General features: G+C 40.5%; 1 protein-coding gene across 1 annotated transcript in view; it reads left to right on the top strand.

Moving 5' to 3' along the window:
- Positions 1-27,744, top strand: part of COL14A1 (collagen type XIV alpha 1 chain) — a 116,450-nt gene that overhangs the window by 294 nt on the left and 88,412 nt on the right. The window contains exons 2-5 of the mRNA XM_018074480.2: positions 3,478-3,600; positions 9,295-9,411; positions 10,464-10,607; positions 13,598-13,684. Coding sequence (XP_017929969.2) covers positions 3,513-3,600; positions 9,295-9,411; positions 10,464-10,607; positions 13,598-13,684 — 436 coding nt within the window. The 5' untranslated portion in view covers positions 3,478-3,512. The remainder of the gene's footprint in view (positions 1-3,477; positions 3,601-9,294; positions 9,412-10,463; positions 10,608-13,597; positions 13,685-27,744) is intronic.

The raw sequence follows: 27,744 nt of genomic DNA, 5'->3' as shown, positions 1-27,744 counted from the left end.
CAGCTGGGGAGGGAAAGCGGCTCTCCCGCGAGCCGCGCCTAGCACACGCAGCCCCCCGTGAAGACGAGGGCCGCTCCCCGCGGCGGCTCCGCGGCCGATGCCCGCACAGGTCGGTGTGAGCTCCGCTTCGACTCCCTCGGGGGCCGGGGGAGGCGGGCTGGGGCCGGGGCAGGAGCGGGAACGGGAACGCTTCCCGCCCACCTGCCCGGCCACCCCCGCCCCCGCGGCGGCGGGAGCGGAACCTCGGGGGGACAATGGGGTGAGAGAGGAGGAGATGGAGAGGTGGAAAGTGGCGAGCCTGGGCTGGGGCGGGGAACCCCCCTTAGAAACTCCTGCAAAGGCGCTACTTTTAAAAATAACAATAATTTAAAAAAACCTCAGCTAGTCTCAGTGGTGGTGTGACGAAGGGTCTGGCTGATGCCTGCGTCCCGCCGCGGGTGCATCCTGCCTGTCTCCTTCGCTCGCTGCCGCGGCGCGTCGGGACGGGTCGTTTTGCCCCAGCTCTGCACACCCGGTGCCCAGGGGGGATGTTATCCCAGCGGGGGCTGCCCGGGACGGTGAGCTCGGTCTCGCCCGCCGGCAGCCCCTGGGTTTCAGGGGGGCACATTCCTCGACAGCGAGCTCCCCGCTGTCCCTCCCTTCACCTGGGCTGGGGGGAGGCTCGGTTTCACACGAGTGGGCGCTGATGGTGGGGAGCGCCCCGAAGGAAGTTGGGACCTGGGGCTCCCGCGTCCGTGAGCCGCCCCTCTTGGGCCGGGCTGGGTCGCACTGGGGAGGCGGGCGAGTCGTGGCACGGCCGGGGCTCCGCCTCGCCCCGGTCCCTCCGCAGCCTTCCCCCAGTGGGGCCGGGGGAGGTGGTGCTGTGACTTTGGCCAGCGGGACGCGGACAGGAACGCGTGGCTGTTCCCGCGCCGCTCCGTAACAAGACACTCAGAGAGGAGGAAAAAAAAAAACAACCCAGACTAACCTGCTCGCCCTGGGGAGAGAGCCAGGGCTGCGTGGAGGCGGCTCAGCCTCCTCCCCTGCACTGAGTGCACGTCCGCAGCCAGGGCAGTTCGGAAGGATGTGTGCGGCGTTTATCCCGGCTGGGAGCTCTCGAGGGCAGGTTGTTACCTCAGGAGAAGGGCCCTGATCCCAGGGAGGCGTCCTGGAGCCCAGCTGGGAGAGGAGCTGCGAGCTCGCGGGGCGGGAGGCTCACCTCGTGGCGGGGCTCTTGGTTTGGGAGAGTTTGGTGTCTGCTCCCAGCGCTGTTCTGGCAGATAAATGATTTACCAAATACTTACTGAAAGGTGATATATATATATATGTGTGTGTGTGTGTGTATATATATATATAAAGCAGGAGGAATAGGATATTTCTTTTTAGTCCCAGCCAATGTCAGCCACGAGCCTTTCCTGGTTGAGTGAACTTTATGTGCAGATCATTGCAGAGGTGAACTTGTACCTAGTTGATCCAGCACCAGTTCTGTCTGTCCCAATAAATCTTACTTCTCTGCCCAATGGCTGTTCTCTAAAAGGAGCAGTGGAGAATGTTTCTACACAGGATTACTAGTCAGGTAGTATTTATAGCTCTTATTTGGGAGGAGGGTTTATGTCAAATCTAGCAGATGGGGAATTAAACCACCACTGGGAATGAATATTTTAATGTCTGGGTTATTACATGGAAAGAAATCCCCACATCATTAGTGATGACTGCATGGAAGAATGAGTTGTATTCTGTTCTTTGAAGAGTTTATATTTACTTAATCCAGGTGTATTCCTGAGTGAGGGGAGAAGAATAAATACGCAATGTGAGATGCACAAAGGATGGATTTCAGACTGTTTTAAGACTCTCTTCATTCTTCCAGTTGCCTGTCAGTAGGCAACTGTCTGCTGACTGTGGTCCTTGGGTGTCTGACTCTTTGGTTCATGTAGTAGGAAGCCTGGACACTTTGCTCATGCTTCAGAATTCTGTCTGGAGGATGTGCCCTAAAAACCAGGCATACCAATACATAAGTTTCTGGTGCACATCTCTTTTATTGGATCTAGCTACTTGCCTCTGTCTTAAGAGATTTGTACTTAAGAGATTGATTCAAAATATGTGTTTAAGTAATGTGAAATTTGTTGGCTAAAACTTTGATAGCCTCCTGTAGAGATGTAATTTACCATGTATAACCCCCCTATATATTTCTAGGAATTATATCAAGCATTAATGACTGGAATGTGTGACAGTAGACCTATCAAGTCCTGAGATAACTATGGCAGGTTGGAAATACTTGAAAAGAGAAGGAAATGTAGGTTTTATCATGTTATCTGTTTAATAATGGTTTAAGTGCTTCAATCTGCTTTTTATATTAGATAATGGTTAAACTAATCACTTTGGTGCCTTCCTCAGTAGTGAAGGAAAACATGGAAGGCAAATACGGTGATAGCATGATGGGCATATTAGAGAAAATGGCACAGGAGGTGAATGGGAGGAACCTGCAACACAGAAATACATAAACCAAAATTTACCCAAATTTACCCATAAACCTTCAAATGCTGTCTCTTTGACAGCAGGAAATCTACTGTTAATTATCCTAATTTGATTCTCCTGTAGAATTCTAACAGGAGAGGGCAGCAAAAATTCTTCTTCTTGGCTCAGAAAATCAACTAAAACTAGTGCATTGAAGTTGAGTGATAGATAAATGTACAATGTTAGGAACATGTTGATGCATCTTGAGAGATACTTCTGTGTGTGTTGAATAACTGTACTTGGAAGTGTTAAAGGCCAGGTTCAGATTATGAAATTGGTACTGTTTTTAAGGTATCTTCTGTGGACAGATAAATGATCCTTTCTCAAACTTGTTTAGCACCAGAATTGCTTCCTGTAACCCAACTAGTTCACCTAGGATTACACTGAGTGTTCATATACTGCTGCATTCTAAAGTGTTGATGTTCCCAACTGATCAGGTTAGAGCAAATGGTTTTGATCATGATATTACCTATTGTGAGTGCAGGTAGTACAAGAGAGAGCACACAATAAGTTAAATAAGGTAGAAAAAGGAAAACAAGTAGGCTGTAGAGGACAAAGAAGACTTGTGTTCCTTCAGAACAAAGTTCTGCCTTTTTTTACAAGCTTCAGAGTTCTTTACCACAGGTATCTTGATAATCAGATGCTGCAACACTGGATTATATAGAGATACATGTTGTACCTCGTTGTGCATAACATACTCTATTTCCAATACTTGTGTATACTTAGCAAGGAATATACTGTTTCTTTTTATCTGGGCCAAGTTTTCAGAACTGTTGAGTAGCCCAAGTGCAGTTCTTTGTCCCTTTCAGGTAAAATATGCTTTGATTATAAAATTATTGCCTGGAAATTTTGGCTCCACTGATAACTGTGATAAATTCCTATTTTTTTTTTTAAATGGAATCCAGATTTTGCCCACAATTTTCATTAAAGTGGATGCCTTATCTTTGCAGGTTGAGTAAGTCTTTTTGATCTATGTGTTTTCAGACCTGCTGATACTGTGTATATTTGAGAGGAAGAAGATGCTTTGTCGGTATGAGATACAGAGCTGTTTCCTCTTGGCTTTTCTAGCTGTCACAGCTTTCTTCATCAGTGATGCCCAGGGCCAAGGTAAGTCATAAATAAGAAGATGGAGCTTTTCACTCTGATGTGCAGAAATAGTTTTTTATTTCAAATGCAAGTGTTACTTTCCTCTTAGTAGGGTTTGAATCCAGTACTACTGAAATGAAGCAGGAGTTTTGCTGCTGATCTTGGGGGGCAGGGAGGAGTAGAATTACATGTTCGTGTGTGCTCTTTGAACTTATTATCTCAAATAGCATAAATATTTGTGCAAATTTATGTCTGTTGAAATGAGTTATCCACAACATTGTTTCCTCTTATTTATATAAAAGCACTGATCAGAAATTGCTGTGACTGTGCTCTATGTAATCAAGAAGGTTTGAAAGATCAGCTCTGATATTAAGCTTGTATAGAATATATTTTTTTCTTTGTTGGAACAGTGGCTGTTGTAACACTTATATCATTCCATATTGCACGGATCTGCTAAATGTCACAGACTACTTCTACAGCTTTTAAAAAAAATCCTTTGTGAGTATTAAAGGATATTGCTGGGATTGTTAGGCTTACGTACATGTTGGATTGTATTGACAGTGGCTTGACTTCTAGAGAAAATTTATCCTGTTGCTTGGGGAAGAAGGGAGGAAGAATGCCAATGAGTTTTTGTGATTTCTAAAGAAAGATGTTTCTCTCAACTCTATATTTATGAAATCCCTTTGCTATGAGACTGTATGGGCATAGCTGGGAGCAGAATTCGTTCTTGGGGCTCTTTTAAGTGTTTTGTATAATGCATTATTCATGGGCACATTCAGAGACTATTGGCAACCTGGGGCTTTTGAAGTTCTGGTAAATGCAAGTAGCTTTGTCCAGTCTGCGTGGCACTAAAGGGCTGGGTAAGCATACCATCTTGTATGTTTGGGAATCTGTGAGCACTTTACGAGCCTCTCCCAGAACTTAGGGACACATGTGAGCTGTAATATTTGATGTTGGCGATGTGAGGTGAATGAAGAAATATATGATCCCAATGTTCAGTGCATCAGTTGTTCTGGTCAGAAATGAGGTCCAGAATGTTTGTGACTTAATGAGCCAATAAAGCAAAGCATATGGTTAGTCCTTTCTCTGTATTTCAGTCTGAATACATATGGTTAAGATTTACAAAACAAGATTGAGGGTTGAGATCCATCTCCACAAAGTTTTGTGAATTTCCTTGACCTTGGAAAACTATTCTCTTCCCCACTGTTTTTTTTTGTTTTGTTTTGCTTCTTGTTATTATTTAAACTTTGATTTAGTCAGTTATATGTAAAGGGAAAAAATTCTCCAACTATTAATGCAATGAAATGAAGGTCAGAGATGCTTTTTTCCATGGTAATCACACTAGCAGAAGCTAGAGTTGGTGTACTTGATGGGTAAAGAACAATACTTCCCTTGTTCTTCCACTCTTTCAGCAAGCATCAGCTGTGGAATGCTGTCAGCACGTGATATTAAGCTAAGTGGACTAATGCCTTGGCCAACATGACTGTTATTTTATTGAATGAAGTGATATGAAGTCTCTGTTCTATGTTCACAGAAAAAAAATATTTCTTGTTACACTTAAAGTAGTAAGATGTTTCTCAAATCCTTTCTGTTCTCAAGGTTGCCACTCCTTGCAATAAGCTCTTCGTGCAGCTGACTATTTACAGTTTAATACAACACTAATAGTTTGTTTGTCTGTTTTAAGAAACTGTAAGCTCTGCCAAGGTGTAGGAAGAGCTGGTATTAGTTCCAGCTTGTGTTTCCTTCCTTTGGCAAAGGTGCTCAGGTAAAGGTGTGTAATGTGACTTCTTGGAAAGGAGAATATGTTTCGGAGACTGAAGCCAACATGCCTGAAGCTACAACTTATTTCTTCAGCTGAGCTATGTGGTTCTGTCTCATTTATTGCCCGAATGACTAACAAACCACATAGTGCCATTCAGTTTTTACTCAACAATTACTTTTTCACCACTGCTGTTTCTTCTGCATTCAGTGTAACGTATAAATAACAGCTCTTGTCTACTTATATGATGACATGCAAATAGTGCTGGGCAAGAAAAATACTTCAGAATTTTTCATTTGTTCATAAAGTAACTTGTTTTGAGAGCAATGTATTTAAAGATGGAAACTTTCCTTTGTGTAGCAATAACTTCCATGTTACAGTAGCATTACTACTGTAATTGCTAAGTAATTGTAGTGCATATTAACTTGCTCAATTCTTATGACAGAGGTAAATTGGAAGCCACGAGGTTTAGTTAGTATCCAATCTTAGACTATTGGATGTCTTGGAGAACCGTACACAGGCGATTTATGGTATTTTTCATTAAGATACTGAATAGTTGAAAACATTCTTTCCCTAGTTGTCCGCAGGAGTTATGTGTTTGGAGTGGTAATTTATCTGGTGGCATAAACCAAAGTCTTGAACTTGTCAGTTTTCTTTTGGGTGACTGCTCTAATGCTGCTGAAGGCCATTCTCTTTTGCATTCCTGTAAAACCACTTAACGAGATCTAGCTACTGATTTTTATCAGTTAACTGACTCAGCTTCGATTAATTTTTTTCCCTTTCTACAAGAAGTGAGATTTTGTTCCACAGACAATAAAGGTCCAAAGAAATAAAGATATCCTCTTCAGGTTGGTGAATGTGTAGTAATTCCCATCAATATTTTGTTGTCTGTTCGAGTGTTAGATTTTTAACTTCCTTAGCTGTATGTACTTCTCTATGCCAGAACGTTAGTCTTTGCACAACTAAGACACAGTTGATTATCTGTCTAGTGAATAATTATTTTCTTTCTTATGGTTAATTGCTGTGTGGGAATGTCCCTTCCCCTGTACTGCTGCCTTTGATACCAAAAGTACCCAGTGAAAATTGACCAGTTATGTAAAGACTACTCTGGCACAACTTTTCTACTCTTTCACATTGTAACTCTGTAGTAAACAAAAAAACTTTTGGTGATTGTGTCCTTCTTTGCTTGTAAGATCTGTGATTGTTTTTTAGGGGCTCAAAAATTTACCTGTTTTGGTGATGGCTAATAGCAATTAGGCCAGAACTATGCTTCTTTGTTAGAAGGTACTTTCATAAATGTCAAGTTGAAAGTAGGATGGAAAGGAATGATGGGGAAGGAAGAAGATGGCAGAGAAAATGAACTCTGAAATTCTTAGACATGTTTGTTGTTTTTTTTTTTGTCAGTCTTTAGTGGTACCTTGTTGCTCTCTGCTCTGCCTCTTAATCCCCATACAAATTTATCCCTTAATCCTAGTAAAATCTGCAGCATTTTCGCACTTGCATACAGTCATTATTTAAAAGTTTATTTGCTATTCCTGAGACAAAATAAATAATAAAAGGAATTGCAGATTTATACACTTGTAGGTATGATTTGTCACTCTTGGTTCATTCAGCCCAAATTTATTGTGATTTATGTATAGCTCAAAGACACAATGAATCTTGAGAATGAATTAAAAGCTGTAATCCATAATTACAGTCTGCTTGGCTTTAAAAACTTTTTGCCATAGTCTCTGTCTTTTTTTCTTTTTTTTTTTTTTTTTTTTTTTTTTTTTTTTACAATTATAGCATGCTGAATGTTCTTGCAGAAACCTGCCCAGCAAAACATTTTGCAATACAAGGGCCAAATTTTCAAAGAACTGATGTTGTATTTGCAGCAATTCCTGCACTTTCACTTGCAAGCCTCTTTTTGTCTAAACTTCAGGGAGGTGACAGGCAGACTGAAGACAAGGTCTGACAAGATTGTGTCCAGCAACTGAGGACATGCACAGGTTGGGTGTAAGCCCAGTGCTGCAAATCAGAACAGTTTTGAGTGTGTGGAGTTGGTGTGCTGCTTGCTGTTTCTGTCCCCTTGCTTTTCTTGAGCTTATTCTCTAAACTCTTTGAGAGTGTGGAGGTGGTACTAAGCTTCTCCTGATACTTATGTACTCTCTTTTCTGTGTTCTGGTGTTAAGTCCCTTGAGGCAGAGAACTGCAGAACCTGCCTTTGGTCTGACAAAACTGCCACTTACGGAACGAGAGGCTGATGCAAGGGAGTGCATCTCTTGTATTAAATCTCCAGATTTTTACTTTGAAGGTCCAAAATGTATTTAATGGTAGATGACATGAAAAAACATGCACTCCCAAATCTCAAAAAACTACAGCCTGCCTCTTTCCTTCTGTCTTCCCCCAAACTGTTGGAAAAAGTAGCATGTAGGAAAAAGTAATCGGTTCAGGACGGGTCTTTGGCTGCTGCTGGTGCCAGAGCTGCATTGGCTGTAGCAGGTCAAATGGAGAGGCCAGAGACTGTTGGCTAGCACACTCTGCCTCTTGACTCAGATGCTCCATGTGCTGTAATCCATGTGCCTTAAATTTCAGAAGTATAATGAAAACTGTTGGTTTATTTTATCTAATGGACCAACAAATGGTGGGCATAAGTCTAGTCAATTAAGAGCTATTGTAGCACTGGGGAAAAAAACCTGCCACTTCTCTGCTTCAGATTTACCTTATTTCTTAGACTTCCTAACAGGAACCTAAAGGGTGGTAGTGGCAGAGACACCAAGGGTTTGAATAATGAAGGAGAAAGTTCAGGGGGCTGTGAAGACACCAGGAAAAGGAGCAATAAGGTTGATGGAGGTGTTTGTTAAGATTTTCTAGCCCTTTTTGTAGTTCAGCCTCTGGGAAGTTTCCCTGGCTGCCTCTCCCTGTAGATCAGTTTGTTCTTTTTGAGCCAAACCCTATTCAAATGAATGAAGATTTCCCCATATTGACAGCCTTGGATACCACAGGCTGCACTGCCAGCAGCTCTGCTGCAGTTGTTCAGTGAAGGAGGGATGTGCCTCCCTGAAGTAGAGCAGAAATGTTATGTAGAGTGTTGTCCAGCATCAGTGGAGCTTGACTGAGCAGAGGGATGCAAGGCCATGAAAAACTAGTGTATGTGCAGAGGCACAAAGTTGCTGATATCACAGTACCAGTGTGGGGCAGTTTTCACATTTGTTCTTGTGTGGATTTCTTCACTGATATATCACCTCTTTCTCAATCATTTCATGCTTTTATTCATTTCACCTGCTGCTTCAATTTGAAACCTAGGTGATGGCACAATATAAATAGAAACCAGATTTGCTTACCATCCAGATTGCCCTGGTCGAAATCTTGATTTGCCTGTGCATGCTTGCTAGTCTTCATAACACTGAAGCAGTGCTTGCAGCTGTAAGTCTTTGTGCTGCTTAAGCCAGGTTTGCAAATTGGGCAGCTTATGTTCCCTCTGCCTTGTGCATACCTATCTTTTCTCTTGGTTATTCTCTCTTCACGTGGATTTGAAAATTTGGCCCTGAGTGACATGAAATGTGGATAAGTGCCTATGGTAATGAGAGGCGAAGGAGTCCAGGTCATGCATATTGCCAGTGTAAGCAAGGAGAGCAATTTTAATTCCCATATATTAACAAAGAGCATTTTTATTACCAGCTTTGCTTGCTAAACTAGAGTCTTAACATCTAACCTGGTTTGTCTTTCTGTCTTCTGCTATTAGGTTTTTAGTTTGTTTTTGTGAAGAGATAAATAAAAGGTCTGTCTGAGGGAAGTAGTGCACCTGGGGATGTCATTTTACAAACTAATAAACTGATGTATGTGACATTTTAAATAACTTGCATCCTTTATCATTAAAATTTTGTGTTGTCTTCCTATATGTGTATATTTTTGTTTAAAATTGGTGGTTACTTTTTATTTGAATTTAATATCTTGTTTTCTTTCCAAACTTACAGTGTCCCCACCAACAAGACTAAGATATAATGTAGTGAGTCCTGACAGTGTACAGATCTCTTGGAAAGCCCCCAAAGGGCAATTCACTGGATATAAGCTTCTTGTCACTCCAAGTTCAGGTAAAAGTCTGTATGTTCTCTTTTAAGGTGAAAGGACTGTCTTCCTAAGGCTTAAAACTTTTCAGAGGCTAGTGTCGTTCCCTAAGGACTAAGAAACTGTGAGCAAGCTTTGGAAAATGGAGTTGACTAGCTGGTCAACAGAAGAGATGGACTGATTTCACTAAAAGGTGGTCACAGGCATAGAAAATGTGAATCAAATGCTTGAGGTGTCAGAAGTGGGTGAATGCTAGTTAAGCTTTGTATGTAGTCTTTGGGAACTGTGACTGATCTGCCTTTACCTTTCTTCCAGTGGGGTGTAAGGAAGTCTAGGAAGTATTCAAGGGAAAGCATTGGAACCCTAATTTGGTCAGAGTTTTGAGGTGGATCTCCCTGGCTGTTATCCCATAGTGAGCTCTCCAGAAAAAAGCAAGAAGAATTAAGAAACAAGCAGCCTATAAAAATTTTTTTGAATGGAAGTTGAAAAGGTAGACAAAAAAGTGGCTACTTTGTGTAGGGCTATAGGGGTCCTACTTCTGTACATTTGAATTTAAAGTTAGATATAGAAACAAGTTTTAACATAGAGCTAAAATGCCTATCTGTGCATGTTTGTATACAATCTTTATGTATATAAATGCACAGAGAAATGTTTAATATTTGTATTTATACATGAGAATTTCCTTGCCCAAAGAAATTGTTGAAGAGAGTATTCAGAGATTACATGGGTATGATGGGGTTGGAACTGGCAGCCAATCACAGAGCATGGGTATGATGCTACCAAATATGCCAGCTTTTTGTAAAATGTTTCATTTCTTAATATCTTTACTGGACACTGCGGCTATTTCATGAGGCCCAGATCTTAGAGTGTTTCTATTTAAGAAATGTGGTTACACTGCCTGACTTCTTGCTTTTTTGGGATGGTCTCTGGTCTTACTGTATGGATAGTCCTAAAACTGGGAATGCATGGGTCATGATAGAGCTTGAGGTGTTTTTAAGTCATTACATTTGCCCTGCTATAAGAATAGCAAACAAAGTTATGTATTTTTGGGCTTTTTTTTTTGTCTTCTTTATTACAGGTGGAAAAACAAATCAATTAATTCTTCAAAACACTGCAACCAAAGCAATTATTCAAGGTCTCATTCCAGATCAAAACTATGCTCTTCAGATCATTGCATTCAATGAAGACAAGGAGAGTAAGCCAGCACAAGGCCAGTTCAGAAGTATGTGTCTCCTTATACCTGACATGCAGAATTTATCAGATGTTTAGTATAACTTTTTAAATGGTAACAAGTCTGACAGAAAGGGGATAATGGAAAAACAGTTTCTTCTGTGGTAGAAGGGTAATTAAAAGCCACAGATTTTAACTGGTACAAATACAACTGGAGGCCTGAATTCATTGTGTAGGAGATTCTTACATTGGGCTATCTTTGTTTCCATTGGACTGGTGTCCCTTTCTTCCTCAATCCATTAGGAAACTAGCTGGTATCTTGTGGAAAGAATCTTCAGTGAGTGAAAAGAAGGGAAGTGCTATATTCTGATACTTAAAATATTTCCTTTTTAGGAAAACATTGTTACAGCTGTGCCAATTGGCAACTAGTTGCTAGTTCAATACTTTGAAAGGCTGAATTTTTACTGGTGTATATATATATATGTCAACTGATTTATCTTGATCTTCATGTTAAACATGAATTTGGTCCATAAAGACAAAAATGTGACAGTGTAGGAGTACAGTTGAAAGCCTACAGTTGAAAGTTGAATTCCCTTGACACTGAACATTTCTCGCTGTCACTGCTAAACTGTCTTTCTCTTAAAACCAGCACAAGATAAAATATGCTGAGTGCTTGATGTGGTGTGTGTCGAAGTATTTCTAGCTTTTCATCACTACAACTGTGTGTGTAGTACCTTAAGTTCTGTCCTGTTTAAGAAACCCACAAACCACAGATTACTTTAGCATTAAGGAGAAGCCCACAGAAGGCTACAGCAAATTCTATAATACTGGGTGTGGCTGGTTTTTAAATGACCTTTACTCTTTAGGAAAAGTAGAGCTGGCAGCTTGATTTAAGAATCTGGGGTAGTGCTCTATTTAGTATACTCTCTTTGCTGCAGGTGAAAACATGTAGTACTTAATAAGGCTGGAGTTTCATTTTACAATATGATGCCTTGCATGAGTAAAACCAGATACAGCATATATACAAATCCTTCTTTTTTGTTACCCTGTATTATAGTTCCCCCCCCTTTTCTGACACATGGCCACTAATTCTTGAGATGAAATAAGGTCAAACGTATAAAAAGCTTTGAGAATATCATCTGGTTTCATGCACTGGAAGTATGGTTTTAGTACTGCTGGATTGTAACTGATGTACAAAGAGTTCTCAAGCCTATAATAAAATTTTATTGTTAAGAGAGTGTTTCTCTTTATATAGCCAGGTATACATTCTTATTCTAGTACAAAATATTTAATTAACTAAGAGCAATGTTTTTTTTTCCTTTGATAATGCAGATGTAAAAACATGCACTAGATAAATTTTTTTGTCAGTGTAAATATTTGAATAAAACTAGTGTCTCCTTGTCTCTTTTTCCTATGTGGTTATAATTTGACAGTTCCCAAATCCAGAAATCTCTCTCAGGATGTGACAAATTTGTTTCCTTTGAGCATTTTCAGCCTTTTATACTATTTCTCCGGAGCCTTGCCTCTCGATAGCACGAGCATTAGAGGAGGCCATCAAGCATCTCCTCAGCTTGCTCTTAACCTTTTCTCAAAGGAATGCTCTTAGAAGGCTAAGCAATGGCATCCTTTTTGACTGACATTATTCTGCTTATTTGACCTCTCTTGTTTTAGTCAGGATCCTGTTCAGTTAAGAATTAAACCCAGACTCTGACTAAGGGTATCTGTAACCCAGCTAATAACCATGATCTCCTCAGCAAGCCTGTGGACTTGAATTTGCTTCTTCATCAGTTTTGCAATCACTCACTAAAGGCAGAGGTGATGCACAGGTACCCATGCTGTGTTAGTAAGAAGAGGTGTTGTTCTCACCTCTGTACCTAGAATATAAGGACTGGGGGTTCTGCAAAGGGTTATCACACTGAGAAGATCACATTGAGGTTTTTGATGGCTTGCTGTATTCCTAAGACCTTGATCTTGTGCTTATATTTTTGAGTGGCACTTGGAGCACTCCTGGTTGATTCAGATACTCCTTGTAGTATTGGGTGAATGAATGAAATCCATTTCACTTTGGCTCCACTTATGTACAACAGAGTGCTGATGCTGTCTCTCATATAGTCAAGAGACAGATAACCTTCTTTCACCTTCTCAGTGTTTTTTTTTTTAAATGATGCAGCACAGAGGGACTTTGGTCCTGGCTAAGGCTCCGTGCATGCTTGGATGAATGTCAGTCATACTAAAGAGTTTAAACGGAGTAGAATTTTATTTTCTGTAAAAGATATTCTCAGATTCGTTGTTTTAAGCTCTTCCTGGCCATTGAAGGCAGCTGGGGTGTGCATTAGCATTCTAAGGAAATTTTGGAAGGGGTTGTTTCTGTTGTTTTTTTTCCTCATATGTGACTTTAGCTATGATTTTGCCAGAACCCTTCAGACTGTTAGTTTAGTAATAGTGGCTACCAATGTAATAGTAGGAATTGCTAACCAAACTGGGTTCTGCTTGGGTGTTGTGAGAGATTTGAGACATAGTAAGGGAGGTATCCCACCCACTTGTGGGACAGGAAGCTGTTGAAGTCTCAGCTTTGGAGCAACCTTGCACTCATGGGAGTATTTGGTGCCCTGAACACAGATTTGGGCATGGGATCTAAGCTGATTCTGTGAAGAGGATAGTGTAACAACTGGCTTATGTGCTTTTGTGTTGACTTGGAGTGGAACTCAGCAATGTTGGACTTTTCCCAGCTAGCTTTGCCAATTTTCTGGACTATATTTCCAGTGTGGGAGCTTGTCTGCATGGGCTTAGGTGCTGATGTCACTATTTGGACTCTCGTGTGAGGAGAGTCACTTTTGAGAACTTCAGTGATGATAGGATGGGGAACTTTGCATAAAAATAATAAACTCAAAGGGAGGGAGGGAGAAACCAGAAACAGTCACTTGTTACCTAAGCGTATCTTAAGAAGCTGTGTGCAACTACTTTATGTGGAACAAGAAAATGACATGCTTCTAACTACATTGTTTCTAGATTCACTGATTATTTTTCCCTCTTGCTTTTCAGTTAAAGATATAGAGAGAAGAAAAGAAACAAATAAACCCAAGGTGAAGGATCCAGAAAAAACAAATGCGAGTAAACCAGCTCCAGAAGGTCAGATTATAACACATATGACTGATGTGATATTCTTAAAATAATCAGCTTCTTTATTTAACTTGGCCATTGTAGAGATTTTCTATAAGTTAGTACTTTAAATCTGGTTCCCAAGGTTAAATTAAACAAAAGGGAAAAAAATCAGTATTTTCAAGATTATTGGAGAGTTGCTACAACAGAGGTTTGCTTTTAGATCTGTGTTTTGCTTTACCACTTTATAAAGTAAGTACTAAATATCACCATGAATAGACAAAAATTTATTAAAATCCTGTTATCTGTACTTCCCCCATGGGTGCACTTTGAGGAGTGGAAGAATTGTGCATATGTGTGTGTACATAATGATGACTTCATATGATCTTGGCTGTAAGACAGTCTTGCAGTATTGATTCCCACCTAAAATCAAATTGATACTATTGTTCAATTAGGCATATAATAACTTGATAGCTGTCCTAATGCAGGTTATATATATGAAAGCATTTGAAACATTTTGAGGGAGGGAAAAAAAAAAAGGAGTTAATTTTGTCTGGTTGCAAGGAGCCAATCTTCTGGTGAAATGTGATATTGCTTGCCATGAGAAGTTTGTCTAATACGGATGAAAATCTAGTTCAAGCTTAATATACAGCTCTATTTCCTGTTATTCTAAAATTCAAATAGCATCTTCTTTATGAAGTAACCCCAAATTAATTATTCCCTTCAGTGATTATTTATGGTGTACAGAACAAGCACAGAGGAGAAGAGCTTAATATGAGCCTAAATAGTCTGTCTGTGAATGAACTGGACAGTTTCAAGGATGCCATTTCCCCCCTTCCCTTTTGGCTCTGTCTCCAGGAATGCAAGTATCAAAGGCCTCACCCAAAGCTCCTTGAAGCCCATGCAAATTTTTCTCACTTCAGTGGATTTTTATTCTTACCACACATACTTGTGTCATGTTTTATTTATTAGCACTATGAAAAGTTGTTTCCATATAGCATTTCTCAAGCCAAAGCACCCTTGAATTCCATTGGGTACATTGGGAAAAATGTTAGCTAGAGTTTGCAACACTTAAAGAGACAAGTTATACCTGCTAGTACATGATGGGGTAGTGGATAGGTGATCTTTCCTACATCATGTCTGGAGGAAAACTGAGTTGGAAGAAACTAAAGAAGGAAAATGTGATTTGCTTTCTTAATGAAGGACAAGTGATAAAAGTTGAAGGAGGGAAAATTGAGCCTGTAATAGGAAAATGTTGATTAAATGCAGACAGAGGAAAGTGTCTGCCAGACTGTGGGAGAGAATTTATGCTTTTTCATGGCATAGGGGCAAAAATACAATTGGCAAGAGGAGATTGGATCTGCAGTCTCTCCCTTTTTAGGATTCTTGTTTACTTGTGAAGTCTTTAGCTCAGTCACTTTCCTCCTCCATGCACTATATACTTTTTACTTATCTGAACTTCTGTTCTATCAGGGCAGTTTGTATCGGAGCAAAATACATCTCCCTCTAGCACTTGTGAAAAACTATTGCCTTACTCTTACTGTAGCAGGTTTTACTAGAAGACTGAGGTATACATTTGAAACAATGACAAAACATATGAACTTCTTGATCAGCAAACCTGACCAGAAAGAAAAAAATGTTAATTTTTATGAATTCTTGAATTTGTTTAGCCCTATTCCCAACCCAGCTATATTTTATTGTAAAGTAATGGACCCTTTTCCTACTAGATATTGCATATTTCTTCCCTTTGCGCAGTATAATGATTATTCAAAGTGATGGAGATTCCAACTGAATGACTTCAGTGGAAGCTGGGTGAGATTCCAAGCAAAAACACTGAGCAAAAATAACAGCATCAGCAAAATATGTATAGCTGGGGTAGAAGTGAACTCAGAACTGATACTCAGAGTAATGTTATCAAACCCTTCCTAGTTTAATATATAAAGACTGTTTCACATCATATTGAAATTGAATCAAACAAATAAGGAAGAACCTGTGAGAGAAATGGATTAAATAAGTAAGTGCCAAATTTTATGGCAAAACCATGAATAATAACTTCATCCTCTGCAGATGTTTGACAGGAAATGATTTGAGTATGACCAAATGAATTCAGGCTAGCAGTTAATTGGTTTCATAACAATTTAATGTATGGTTAAATTTGATGGATTTAATAGCAACCCTGATACGTTCTGTGGCTGTGTTTATATCCTTCGTTCAGTTGGTAAGACCACGGGAGTTAACAGCACAAAAGTTATTAGAATCATTAAAGTTGGAAAAGACCTGCAAGATCATAAAGTCCAGCTTTTGATCTAATACCACCATGCCCACTAAACTGTCTCACAGAGTGCCACGTCCACTTGTTTTTTGAACCCTTCCAAGGATGGTGATTGCACCACTTCCTGGTGAGCCTATTCCAATGCTTAACCTCTCTTTCCTGAAGAAATTTTTCATAATATCCAACCTGAACCTCCCCTAGTGCAATTCGAGGCCATTTCTCCGTGTCCTATAACTTGTCATCTGGGAGAAGAAGCCGACCCCTACCTCACTGCAAGCTTCTTTCAGGTAGTTATAGAGAGCAATAAGGTCCCCTCTTAGCCTCCTTTTCTCCAGGCTAAACAACCCCAGCTCCCTCAGTCACTCCTCATAGGACTTGTCCTCCAGACCCTTCACCAGCTTCATTGCCCTTCTCTGGAGACACTCCAACACCTCATGTCCTTTTTGTAGTGAGAAGCCCAGAACTGAACTCAGAATGTGAGGTGTGGCCTCACCAGTGGAGTACAAGTAGGATAATCATTGCCCAGGTCCTGCTGGCCACAGTTACTGGTACAAGCCAGGATGCCATTGGCCTTCTTGGCCACCTGGGCATGCTCCTGGATCATGTTCAGCTGCTAACGACCAGCTCCCCCATGTCCTTTTCCTCTGGGCAGCTTTCCAGCCATCCTTCCCTGCCTGGGGTTGTTGTAGCGCTGCATGGGGTTGTTGTGACCCAAGTCCAGGACTTGGCACTTAGCCTTGTAAAACCTCTTACCGTTGGCCTTGACCCATCAATCCAACCTGTCCAAATCCCTCTGTAGAGCCCTACTACCTTCCAACATATCAACACTCCCAACCAGTGTGGTATTGTGTGTGAACTTGCTGTTAACTAGATGTATTTGTAGAAATTTTTTTTATCTTGTATGATAGTGGCCAGGTTGAGTTAAGTAGAATCTTACCTGTAAACAAGAGCAATCTTTGACCATAAAAAGAATTGAAAACAGCTGTTGTCCAGATTGGTATTGTCAGTGGTTGTGGCTTCTGCTCTTGCCTTGACTGAAAGAGTAGCAAAATCCTATTTCTTCATTTATTAGTGTCAAATTTTGATGTAAGGAGGTATCTTCTGTGAACATCTGCTTCACTTGTTACAGAAGGATGCTTACATAAGAAGAAACTAGAGTGTCTTTGCAAGCCTTAGAAAGGCAAATATCATTCTCCTGCATATGGAGAATTATGTGACAGAATTCTCCAGCATGAATATTAGGACAGATTTGGCATTGAGTAGGCCAGAAAATCTGGAATCATTGTTTTGGGACGAAACTAATGAAGCACAGCAATATACTTGTCAGTGTGTATGAAAAAGCATGTGAACTCTGTCAATAATACAAACTCCAGCTTGTGGATTGTGATAACTCATGTATCCTGCTGATTTTCCTGAAAGGCAGAAGAGGCATAATCATAATCATATAAACTTGTTTATGAATACTTAGCTAATATACTTTCATCAGGGTCACACAATAAAGCCCAAAGATTTCTCTTTCAAATGGAAAAAGATTTCACCATAACCCTTCTGTTCGTCAAAGCCAGCTCCTTGCTAAGAAATGCAAGATGGTTATCTGTATTAATGATTCTAGATGGTTCCAAAGCATCTCACTTTTATTTTCATCTTTGCTTTGGAGGACTGATTATGCAGTTTTCACCTGAGGCTCTGCCGTGCTGACAGGTGTGTATGCCTTCTCCTGAACTCCTAAATTTACCTTCTTGTTTAGTCATTGAAGACAGAAGATTGCATTAGAGTTTTGTCTGTCTTTATGGAACGCTGTTGGTGGCTTGTATGGCTTGCTAGTCATTTTTCCAGCAGATTCAGTAACCTAGATTAAAATTTTCCACCTATTCTGTCCTACCCATTCAAGTGGTTTGAAAAGATGTGCTCCTTTCCTGCTCCAAGTACTATGCTCTTATCGCAAGCAAACCTCCGGTGTATATCCAGTGATGTCATGGTGCCAAATTAATTCAGGCTTAATGTGTAACATTCATCCATCAAATGCTCACTTTATATTTGATTTCCAAAAATTTTCTGTAACTCTTCTGCACATCCACTTTCAAGTCTTAAGTCTCCTTTCTATATTTTTCAGAACCTGTCATTTTTCAGCTTAGTGATTTATCACTGCTAGGTACACTCATATTAATAATGTCAGAAGCCTTCTCTCTTTCTCTCTGTTGAGAAGAAGCTCACAGATGCAGCTTCTTTCAGCACGCACTGATATTTGAGTACTTGTACCCTGGCACTTTGCCAACTCCCTCATGTACAAAGCTCCTTTCTGTACAATGACAGGGGTTAATACATTCTGTGCCTTCTTGGATGTTTTACAGTTTCTCAGAGAGCTTCTTTGACTGATTCTCTAATCAAATCCCTTTGGGGAGGGGAGAATCACAGTGTTTTGACTATATCCTTTGGCAAATATGTGACTATATCTTTTTCTGCAGGGTATTTATGTATCTGAACTGGGTGTAGCTACCTATTTCAATAAAAACAATAAAACACTGAGGGCCAGTTTTATCATCTTGCTTGTTGATTTGATTTTTGGGTTTTTTTTATTTGAGAGGTATGGTGGCTTATCCTAGGCTAGCAGCCAAAAATCGCACTTAGCTGCTTGCTCGCTCCTCTCCCCAGCAGGATTGGAGAGAAGAGAGGAAGAACAGAAATGAAAAAGTTTGTGGATTGAGATAAAGACAGGGAGACTGCTTACCAATTACCATGGTAGGCAAACAGAGTCAAGTGGGGAAAGATTTACTTAGTTTATTACCAGTTAAAAAAATTGCTAATGCGGGTAGTGGGAAACAAAAAAAGACAAACACTAAAACAACAGCTTTCCTCCCCATTTTCCCAGGCTCGACTTGACCTTCTCCCAGACTCCTCTCCTCCTCCCTTGTTATCACTGCAAGTTATACTCAGTTCAAGTCCCTTCAGAGAGAAAGCAAGTGGTACAAAAGGGGTGTTTTGGGGTTATGACTGGGACGTAGTGGTTTCTGTCTGCCATTCCTTTTGTCTCAGACCTTTCTTCTCCAATGTACGTCATCCACAGGCTGCAGGGAATATCTGCTTTGCCATGGAGCACTCCTTTGTCTGACCCTGGGGTTACATCTTTTGTTTCTCACTCCTTTTCCCCTCTTCCTCCTCTCTTTGCCTGAAATTTTCTGTCCTTTCTTAAATATGTTTTTCCAGAGGTGCCACTGGCTGTCCATGGACATGTGACTGCTTCTCAGAAAAGGCCACCTCTGCAGCCTCCCTCCTGCCAAACCTGGCCACAAACACCCAATACCAGAGATGCTCTATTAGTGCTTTGCTTGAGTAAAGCTTTTACATTGTCTTTAACCTATCCTGTTTGGAAATTCCCATATGCAAATATCCAATAAAGAAGATTTAGTACTGCACAGAGCATGCATGGGCCAGATTTCTCTTCTGGATCAGGTGTTGTCAGGATAAACCTTTTACAGGCTATAGACTATTAAAACAATGAGAAATAAGCTCCCATAAAAGATTGTGATTTATATATCACAATGTTACAGCTACTTTCTCATCGTAAAGCACATATAATGTAGTCATACACTAAATATGACTTGTTAGGGAGGTCAGGGGTCTTCACAGCAGAGAACATGGTGGTTCATTCAGTCTTCCCTGCTGAAAATTGTGTTTCATCTCTGGAGCAAGTCCATTAGGGGTAGGTGTGTTTTTTTCAATGATTTCTATAAAAATCTAATGCTTTGTGGCTGAACTTTGGGAGAACTGTAGCTTTTTAAATCCCTTAGATGCGTGTCTCTGATGGAGTCACCTTTACCATGTGCCAGGAGCCAAACTGGCAGAACATTACCCAAGCTTTCTGGGCCAGTGCAGAGCCAACTGGAAGATCTGAGAAAACAGATATTGCCCCTCAGTTCTGTGCCCAAAAGGCATATTAGAGAAAGGTCTGGGAGAAATCAATTGACAATTAAAGTTAGATCTGAGTTTCTAATTGTGGAAGACTGAGACAAGCAGGTAGAAATTCAGGGAAGAGATTTTTTAGCTAATATGCGGAGCCATGAAAATAGAAAGGATAACTTGGCAGTGGAAAAAATTAGGCACTGGGTGAGTGAAAAACAGTGTGGAAATCATAGTGGACCTTAGAGATAGAAAAGCAGAGGCTCTATATAATGAGTTGTGTGATGCCATACCTTGGCAGCCACAAAGTATAATAGCAAGGTGCAGATGCCAGGTTACATAATCTGTGTGTAGGTAATATAATCTGAACTAACGTTAAAAACAGTGAATAGTTGACTTCATGTGTCTTGATCGATATTCCTGCATTTGTATATTAATTTAAATATAAATTTTTTTTGGACAGAGGGGTAAAAATTACCTGTAAGGATAAATGTAGCGAGTCAATATCTACTTAATCCCAGCAGAGGCAAGAGGCTAGAATCCTTTATTGGACTTACAAGTTCATATTTAAAGGGTTTAGGGTTTACATATTTAACAGGGGGTTTACATATTCATCGGGGGGTTTGCATATTCATTCTATTACAGTTGGGGGTTTCACAGAGATGAAGTAATAGGGCAGAATCTTGGTCTTAGGAATTACCTCATGGGGAAAACCCATTTTATCTTAGGGGATTTTGCAGGGGGGGAACAGGTATTCAGGTCTATGGGATGCAAGGATTCAGGGAACACAGAGAGAGAGATAAGATACAATAGGTCTTCTGCACAGGTTTGATGAGATCAGGGTGTGGACTCTCTGGCTTGGGTAGGGCATGTGATAATATCATGCAAGGAGTCTCTTCGGTTCTGCTGGAGAAGGCAGGAAGAATCCACAGTGATAAGGTCATTGAAAAGAGTTTTTCTCCAGCTTCTATGACTCAAGGTTTTCTGTTTAAACCTAGCAGTTTCTTTTCTGGTGTCTGAATTTTCGGACTCCAACAGATAAACAAATGTTTCCTTTGAAAGAATTGAATATTATTAGGGACCTTTAGTGAATTTAACGCTACTAGTGGTACATTATCATTATTATTATTGTGCATACAGATATATATACACACACATAAGTTATAAATATTATGAAGAATGGCTTTTCATTCAGTCAGAGTTCCCTCTGACACATGCTGGTTCCACTCTCCTCTTTGTTTTCTTCACTACTCAGTGCTGCACAGAGAAGAGACTTTGGTTATATTGTACTAAATGTCAAGTTTTTAGCACTTTCAGCATTTAGTATCATAAAGTGTCATGGAGTGACACCTGAAACCATCAGTCATGTGATACTTACCTGCTAAGTAGGAATAGGTAACCAGCAGCTTCTTTCAGGTGAGTGTGATCTGTCAGTGCTCTGAATCTTGCAGAAACAATGTCCCTTCGGTGCTGGATCTTTTGTAGTTTTTCTTGTGATCATAACTTTTAACTTCCTAATCTCTGCCTCGAACATAGGTGGAGTCCTCAGCTCCCTGCAAAAACTATGTAGACATATCTGCAGTTATTTTGTCTTGCAGTGGAATAGCTTTTGTTGGTTTTTTTTTTTTTTTTTGTGTCTTCCTAATGTATTGTACATTTTTAGTGATGTTATTATTTAGATTATTTCTACAATCTTTCAACGTATATGTTTTTGAATGATTTTTTTTTTAATAACATATTTTTCTTCCAGTGCTATGCACCTATCAAGTAATGCAAAAGGCATGTAATTTCTCAAAATGCCGTGGTATACGTGGTTTCTGAGGTTTCTGTTATAATAACTCTTGCACTGAAGGTTGAATCAGTCTTTGGATAGTGATAGAAATGAGAGGTGCAGTAAGCTTAAAAAATCCAATGATTTGCTTTCTTCTTCTAACACTCCTATCGCCTTTGATGCAAATAAACTTTGACATTCACTTTGTAGCTGTTGAATGGCACTACTTAAGCAGAGTAGAAGAAATCCAGGGAGAGGTATATTAAGATACTATTCAGGAGAAGACACTAATTATCTAATTTATTAACTTGACTGTTTAGTTAATGTCAGATGCTTCAGTAAGTGTTACTAGACAGTGTGAAATGAGTGCTATGAGGTATTTGACTAAGCTACAGGAATGAATACCTTCTGAACTTCTGCTCCATTGGCAGTGTTTCATAGTTTAACTCACTTCATCCCGGCTAGTGTAACTGCAAATGTTGGTTTTAGTCATGGCATTTTTCTATTTTTTTTTTTTACTTGCTGAACTCCCTGGCTATGGAACTCATTAACTGTGTCTTTATACAACCTATAATCTGACTTATTAGCAGTGTTTTCTTGAGCTTTCTGGAGAACACTTTAGCTCTTGATTATGAGCTGCAGAAAAAAGAAATCGTAACTATGCTGTGTGGGCATTTTCCCCCAGTGTCATTCTGTTCTTCCTAAACAGTCCTTGTCTTCTCAACCGTTGCAGATTTATCTGATTCTGCAATCAGAGGATAAAAGCAAAGTTTATTGGAAGGTACTTGGCTCTTCTACTTTCAGTACCATTTATTTTTTGTCTTGCATTGGGGGCCACTGAACCCTTTAGCCCAGTAGAAGTGTGCAGGGTTGCCCCAGCCCCAACCAGTAGCAAGACTAAGCATGTAATCCCACTAGGTCTGAGGTGATCAAGCACAGGGCTTGGCCAAGCAAGTACTACTAACCAGCCACTGGCTTGATCCCTTTGTCTTCCTATTTTCCCATGCATGTTCTTCTCCAAACCACCTTGATCCCTCCCTTTCAATGCTTTTGGTTCCTCCCCTAAACATCTCATACTGGATCTTGTACAACTCCCAGATGCTTGTTCCTGTATCCCGTGTCTCATTACCCCCTAAGCAGTAATCCCCAACAGTCTGAACCATCAACAGACCATGTTGTTGAAGTAAGTTCAAGTTATCAAAATGTGAGTACAAGTTATAAAAATGAGTTGCAGATTTTGGAAGATACCTCATGAGACAGCCTCATGAGATCGTGTAATTACCATTTAGTTTTGGGCGTATGCTGGACTCCCACAAGAGGGAAACACAAAGTTTCTGCTTGCCTTTTGTTTTCTTCTGTTCCAGTGCAGTGCTATATCGTATCAAAGGATTGCTTGAGCTGGATGCAACCACGTTTAATTCAAAACAGAGAGCAGTGCAGCTCTGTTGTTCAGTACAGCACTCTCCCTGGTGAATGTGCTAGCCTGCTCAGAACTAGCTAGCTCAAGGTGTTCTACCTTATTCTCCATTACAAAGTGTAGACATAACCCTCACTGTTAGTCTATAGCATCACCTTCTTGATGTCGCAGAATAGGAACAAACACATTTCCTACTTGGGGATTTCTTAAGTTCTTTAAACATTGTGGAGTCTTTCTATATGATAAGTTTCATTTTTGGACATTTGTAGATTAAAGTCTGCATCACAAATTATAGTGAAGTTTCGAATTATTGATTGCATTTGTCTCAATGGTAGGCTGCTGCCTACATTTCCCTAAAAGATGTATATACATGGTACTGAGGCTTGAATATTTCATCTTTGCAGTGTCTGTAGGGGGCATGTGGATGCATTACCTTGTCACGTATGAAATGGGATGCACATTTGCTGTCATTAACTGCCTCACAGCTGAGGACATGCTCTGTGGAGGCTGTTCAGGACTTTTTTTTTCTTTTCAGTTTACTTTTCAGTTCTGTGCTTACCATCTTGACAGATATTTTTCTAGTCTTTACCAAAAACTGCCTTTCAGCACTGTGCAGCATGCAGTGACATGTGGTCCTTTGACCTGAGTATGAGTAGCTTGAGTGTGTGGTGTATATCTAGTTGTTCTAGCATTTACTAATCAATTAAAAGCGATATGAACATAGAAATGAATCTATCCTCCATGCTTCTTTAGAGCGGATGGCCTCAGATCCCCACACCTCCCTTGAGAAGACTGGGGAATGCTTGGACAATGCTGCAGCATTCTTAGAACATTTTGGATCACCACAAGGCTTTGGCAAGCATTTAGAATTATGCTCCCCTCACCATGCTCCTCTGACCACTCTGAAGCTACTTAGCCCAGAAATAATTTTTTAGATCTAATTTTGGTTTAAGACGCTTTGGCTTTGGACTCACTTGGCTTTGTTCTGCCCAATCTTAGCCCAAGCAGAGGATTCATGATGTCTCCTATCTCAGCTTTCACTAGTGAAAGGTGCACCTAACCACCTGATCTTAGCCAATAGGACTGTTACTGAAATGCCTGAAGACCGTGGTTTCAGTGGTTTCACTGCTAGTCAGATCGCCATCCTGGTGTGTGCTAGAAGATCTCTGCACTGGACTCCACGTAGAACCTGCCCAGCAATCCTGTCAGCAGGCCCCCACCCGTGTTAGAGCATGGGGTTTTTTTGAGAGTGATTATTTTTTAACTTGTGCCAAGTGTTGTGATGGCTTTCCATTCTTCTGTGTGACTCCTCCTGGACATCATCTTCTCTCTCAATTTCAGGTGATGCAAATATCTGTTAAAAACAGGAGGTGAAGTAGACTTGTCAGAATGTACCCTTGCTTCTTTTGATATATGAATTTAGGATACTGCATACAAGCCATGCTGGTTTCTGTACTTCTCAAAAGGTAGAATTTGATGAGAGGCATCCGTTAATTTTCCAGGCTAGTTTATAAACCTGTGAGCTGCCATGCAGAGCTTTGTGTATTAGAAATTCCTTGTTAGTCACTGGAGGACTTATGGAAGGATTCTGTTGCAAGGAAACTCTTGGGTAAACTCCCCTTTACTGTCCAGAAAATTTAGCTCATTGTGCTGTGGATGATCAATGCTTATTCCATGAATTCATCATAAGAATTTCTCTGGAGGAAATAACTTTTTTGTCCTTTGACTTGTGACTTGGATTTCATTCTGCAATGGCAATACTTCTGTGGACCTGGCCAGGGTGATTTGGAAGACTCCTTCATGCCTCCCACGGCTGAAAAACCTGATGGGAAGTATCAGCACTGACATGGACAGAATTCTTATGTGCTTTCCCCTTGCTGTCATTTGTTAGTTGCTTTGGAGAAAACCAAGCAAGCTACATTTAGAGATTGCAGCATTTACATCTGCCATCTGGCCAAATAGCCATTAGTTTATTTGCAAGTGTGTTGAAATAGTCCGAATAAGATAATAATATACTTTTGAGAGAAAACAAGCTTGAAAATTAAGACCTGAAAGTTGCTATGAAAGTTGGAATTGGGAAAGGGTTCACTTTGAGTTGTGCACTTTGATCCTGACAGAAGAAATCCCTGATTGAAGTGATGTCAGGGAAGCAAGAAGAACAGAGAGAGAGATTTGGAGCAAGGAACTGATTTCAACATAAGAAGGGTCTCGTATATATTTTGTAACTGCCTTGTCTATTCTGGATATGTGTAAAATTGTGTTAAATTTTATTTACCTTAGCCTAGTTTCAGAGTGAGTATTAATTTGGAGGTTGTTATATATATACCAGATTGCAAACCCTTGCTTTTTTCCAAAAATAGAAGGCTTGGCATTAGAAATGATGGCCAATTTCCATTGTTAACCAGGAATTCTTGCTTATCTCCTGGCTCTTCCTTTCTGGAGAAGGAACTGCTTTTCTTCTATCTGTCAGTATGTTAACGTCATATGAATGGCTGTGGTTGTGTATTGCCTCTCACAAGTGTTCCAGGCTAGGCAGAAGCTGGAGATTGGACAGATTGCCTTTCTCTTATACACAGTGTCCCTCCCTGTCCCCTGTCCCTTTTTAGGAACTCTCCTTGAATGCATCTGCTTCACTTAAGAGTAGACACAGTGTTGACATAGATATCTAAAGAATCTGTAGTTCAGAAAAAGAAAGCAACTTTACAGCTTTCTTTCTACTCTCTGAGCAGAAAAAGAGACAGCCTATCTGGGACCTAAATGCAAATTTCATTTTTGTCATAAAGTGATCTACCTTCTGATACCAGAACTACTCAGGTTCACAACTGCTGAGTTAAAAGATGCTTATCCTCAGGTTCATAACCCTTGAGTTATGTTTCTCCTTATATCTCTGCATAGTAAATCCATATAATGCTTGGTAAATCTGAACCATTAGTAAATGAAAACCTGTCTGGGCTCTTTTTTTCTTTGGTAGCTTTTCCTAAGGCACTGACCTTTTTTTGTGTTATCTATTCTTAGTTGAAGTGGGAGACTGCTATTCACATCCTCGAATGATAGATTAATAGAAGCTCAGGTGAATGAATGGTCTTTCATTATCTTCAGACTGCTTTTCATTTCTTCAAGTCATTAGCTCTTGAGCATCTATCCAATCCACAGTGTGCTGGCATGGCTGGATTCTGCTGGCAGCAAGAAATGTTCCCTTAAGCCAGATTCAGGGTCCTTGTTGACATGTTTCATTATTGAAACACTTTCATTATTACCCTGCTGAGACATTCCTTAACAGTTCTTCATCATCTGGCAGCATGAATTCTCATAATTGGAAGTCTGTAGGCTTGCTCAGGACTATGTATATTCTAGGCAAACATCTCAGTAAATCATGAGTGATGCTCCTCTTTGATGTAAGACAGTACCTCATGTTTGAAACTGAAGCTACATAGTAACAAATTGAACCTCCTGCCACTTTTTAAAACTTGTATGGCAACCTTGAAGGAAGAACAAGAAAAAGCTTTGAGAAGGTGGTAGCAGACAGATATTTTAATAAACAGAATCACAGAATATGCCGAGTTGGAAAGGTTCCGCGAGGATCATGGAGTCCAACTCCTGGCCCTGCACAGGACCATCCCCAGAGTCATACCATGTGCTTGAGAGTATCATCCAGGCACTTCTTGAACTCTCTCAGGCTTGGTGCTGTGACCACTGACTTTGGGCTGTCTCATAGTCAGCACCTTTTGCCTGGTGCCCTGTGTGCTGGGTAAGCCTTGGTGTTACAGCTATGTCCCTTGGTTAAAAGGTGCTAGGTAGTAGCCTGTAACAGAACTTAGCTGGCTAAGGGGACCAAGTTTTTTACCTCAAAAGTGTTCTCACCTAGGTAGTTAGCTGTACTGATTGTATGAGTCTGTCTGCATGGAGTCCTATTTCCTTATCTGACTGCTGGGTTTGGAGTGTGTGTCTTTGGCTCGTTATTCCCCAGTAAGCACAGCCTTGTATTCATGTGCTCTGCTCTCCTGGAATGCCCAAAGGAGCCTCTGTGGAGCCCAGCACCAGCTTGATACCTGAGCATATTTAGTTTCCTTGTATGCAGGAAAGTTAGAAGAATTAGGGCTATGTAGTGATGCAGACAGTTGTTTCAGAAGTAAATGCTAGTCTCAACAGGGTCTTTGCTTGTGTTTGATTTGTTTATGTGGCTAAAAATGTGGGGTAAATTTTCTGGTCTTTTGCACTGATCTTTCTAGTATGATAAAGGAAGGGAAAACAGTAAATTGTGAGCACAGGGATGTATCTCCTGTGGCTTGTGAAATACCACTCATATATCATCTCTTCTCTGCATACCTTCAAAATCTTTCAAACTCAGCTTTCAAATATAGCTCAATATATAGGCAGGGAGGTAGTGTCAAACTGTGGCAGATTAGCAAAGGGAAGTACAGAGTCCTGCCCCTGGGGAGGAGTAACCCCAGGCACCAGGACATGCTGGTGACCGACTGGCTGGAGTGCAACTTTGCAGAAAAGGCTCTGAGAGTCTTGGTGGACATCCAGTTGACCATGAACCACCAATGGGCCCTTGTAGTAAAAAAGACAAACAGCCTCCTGGGCTATGTTAGGAAGAAAGTTGTCAGCAGATTGAGGGAGATGATTTTTCCCCTCGGCTCAGCCCTGGTGAAGCCACATGTGGAGTTCTGTGTCCAGTGCTGGGCTGGCTCCCCAGTAGAAGAAAGACATGGACTTACTGGGATGAGACC

The sequence above is a fragment of the Manacus vitellinus genome, unplaced genomic scaffold (assembly GCF_001715985.3).
Source record: "Manacus vitellinus isolate BGI_N305 unplaced genomic scaffold, ASM171598v3 scaffold_1_pilon, whole genome shotgun sequence".
Classification (NCBI taxonomy): Eukaryota; Metazoa; Chordata; class Aves; order Passeriformes; family Pipridae; genus Manacus; species Manacus vitellinus.
This window is presented reverse-complemented; position numbering and strand designations above follow the sequence as displayed.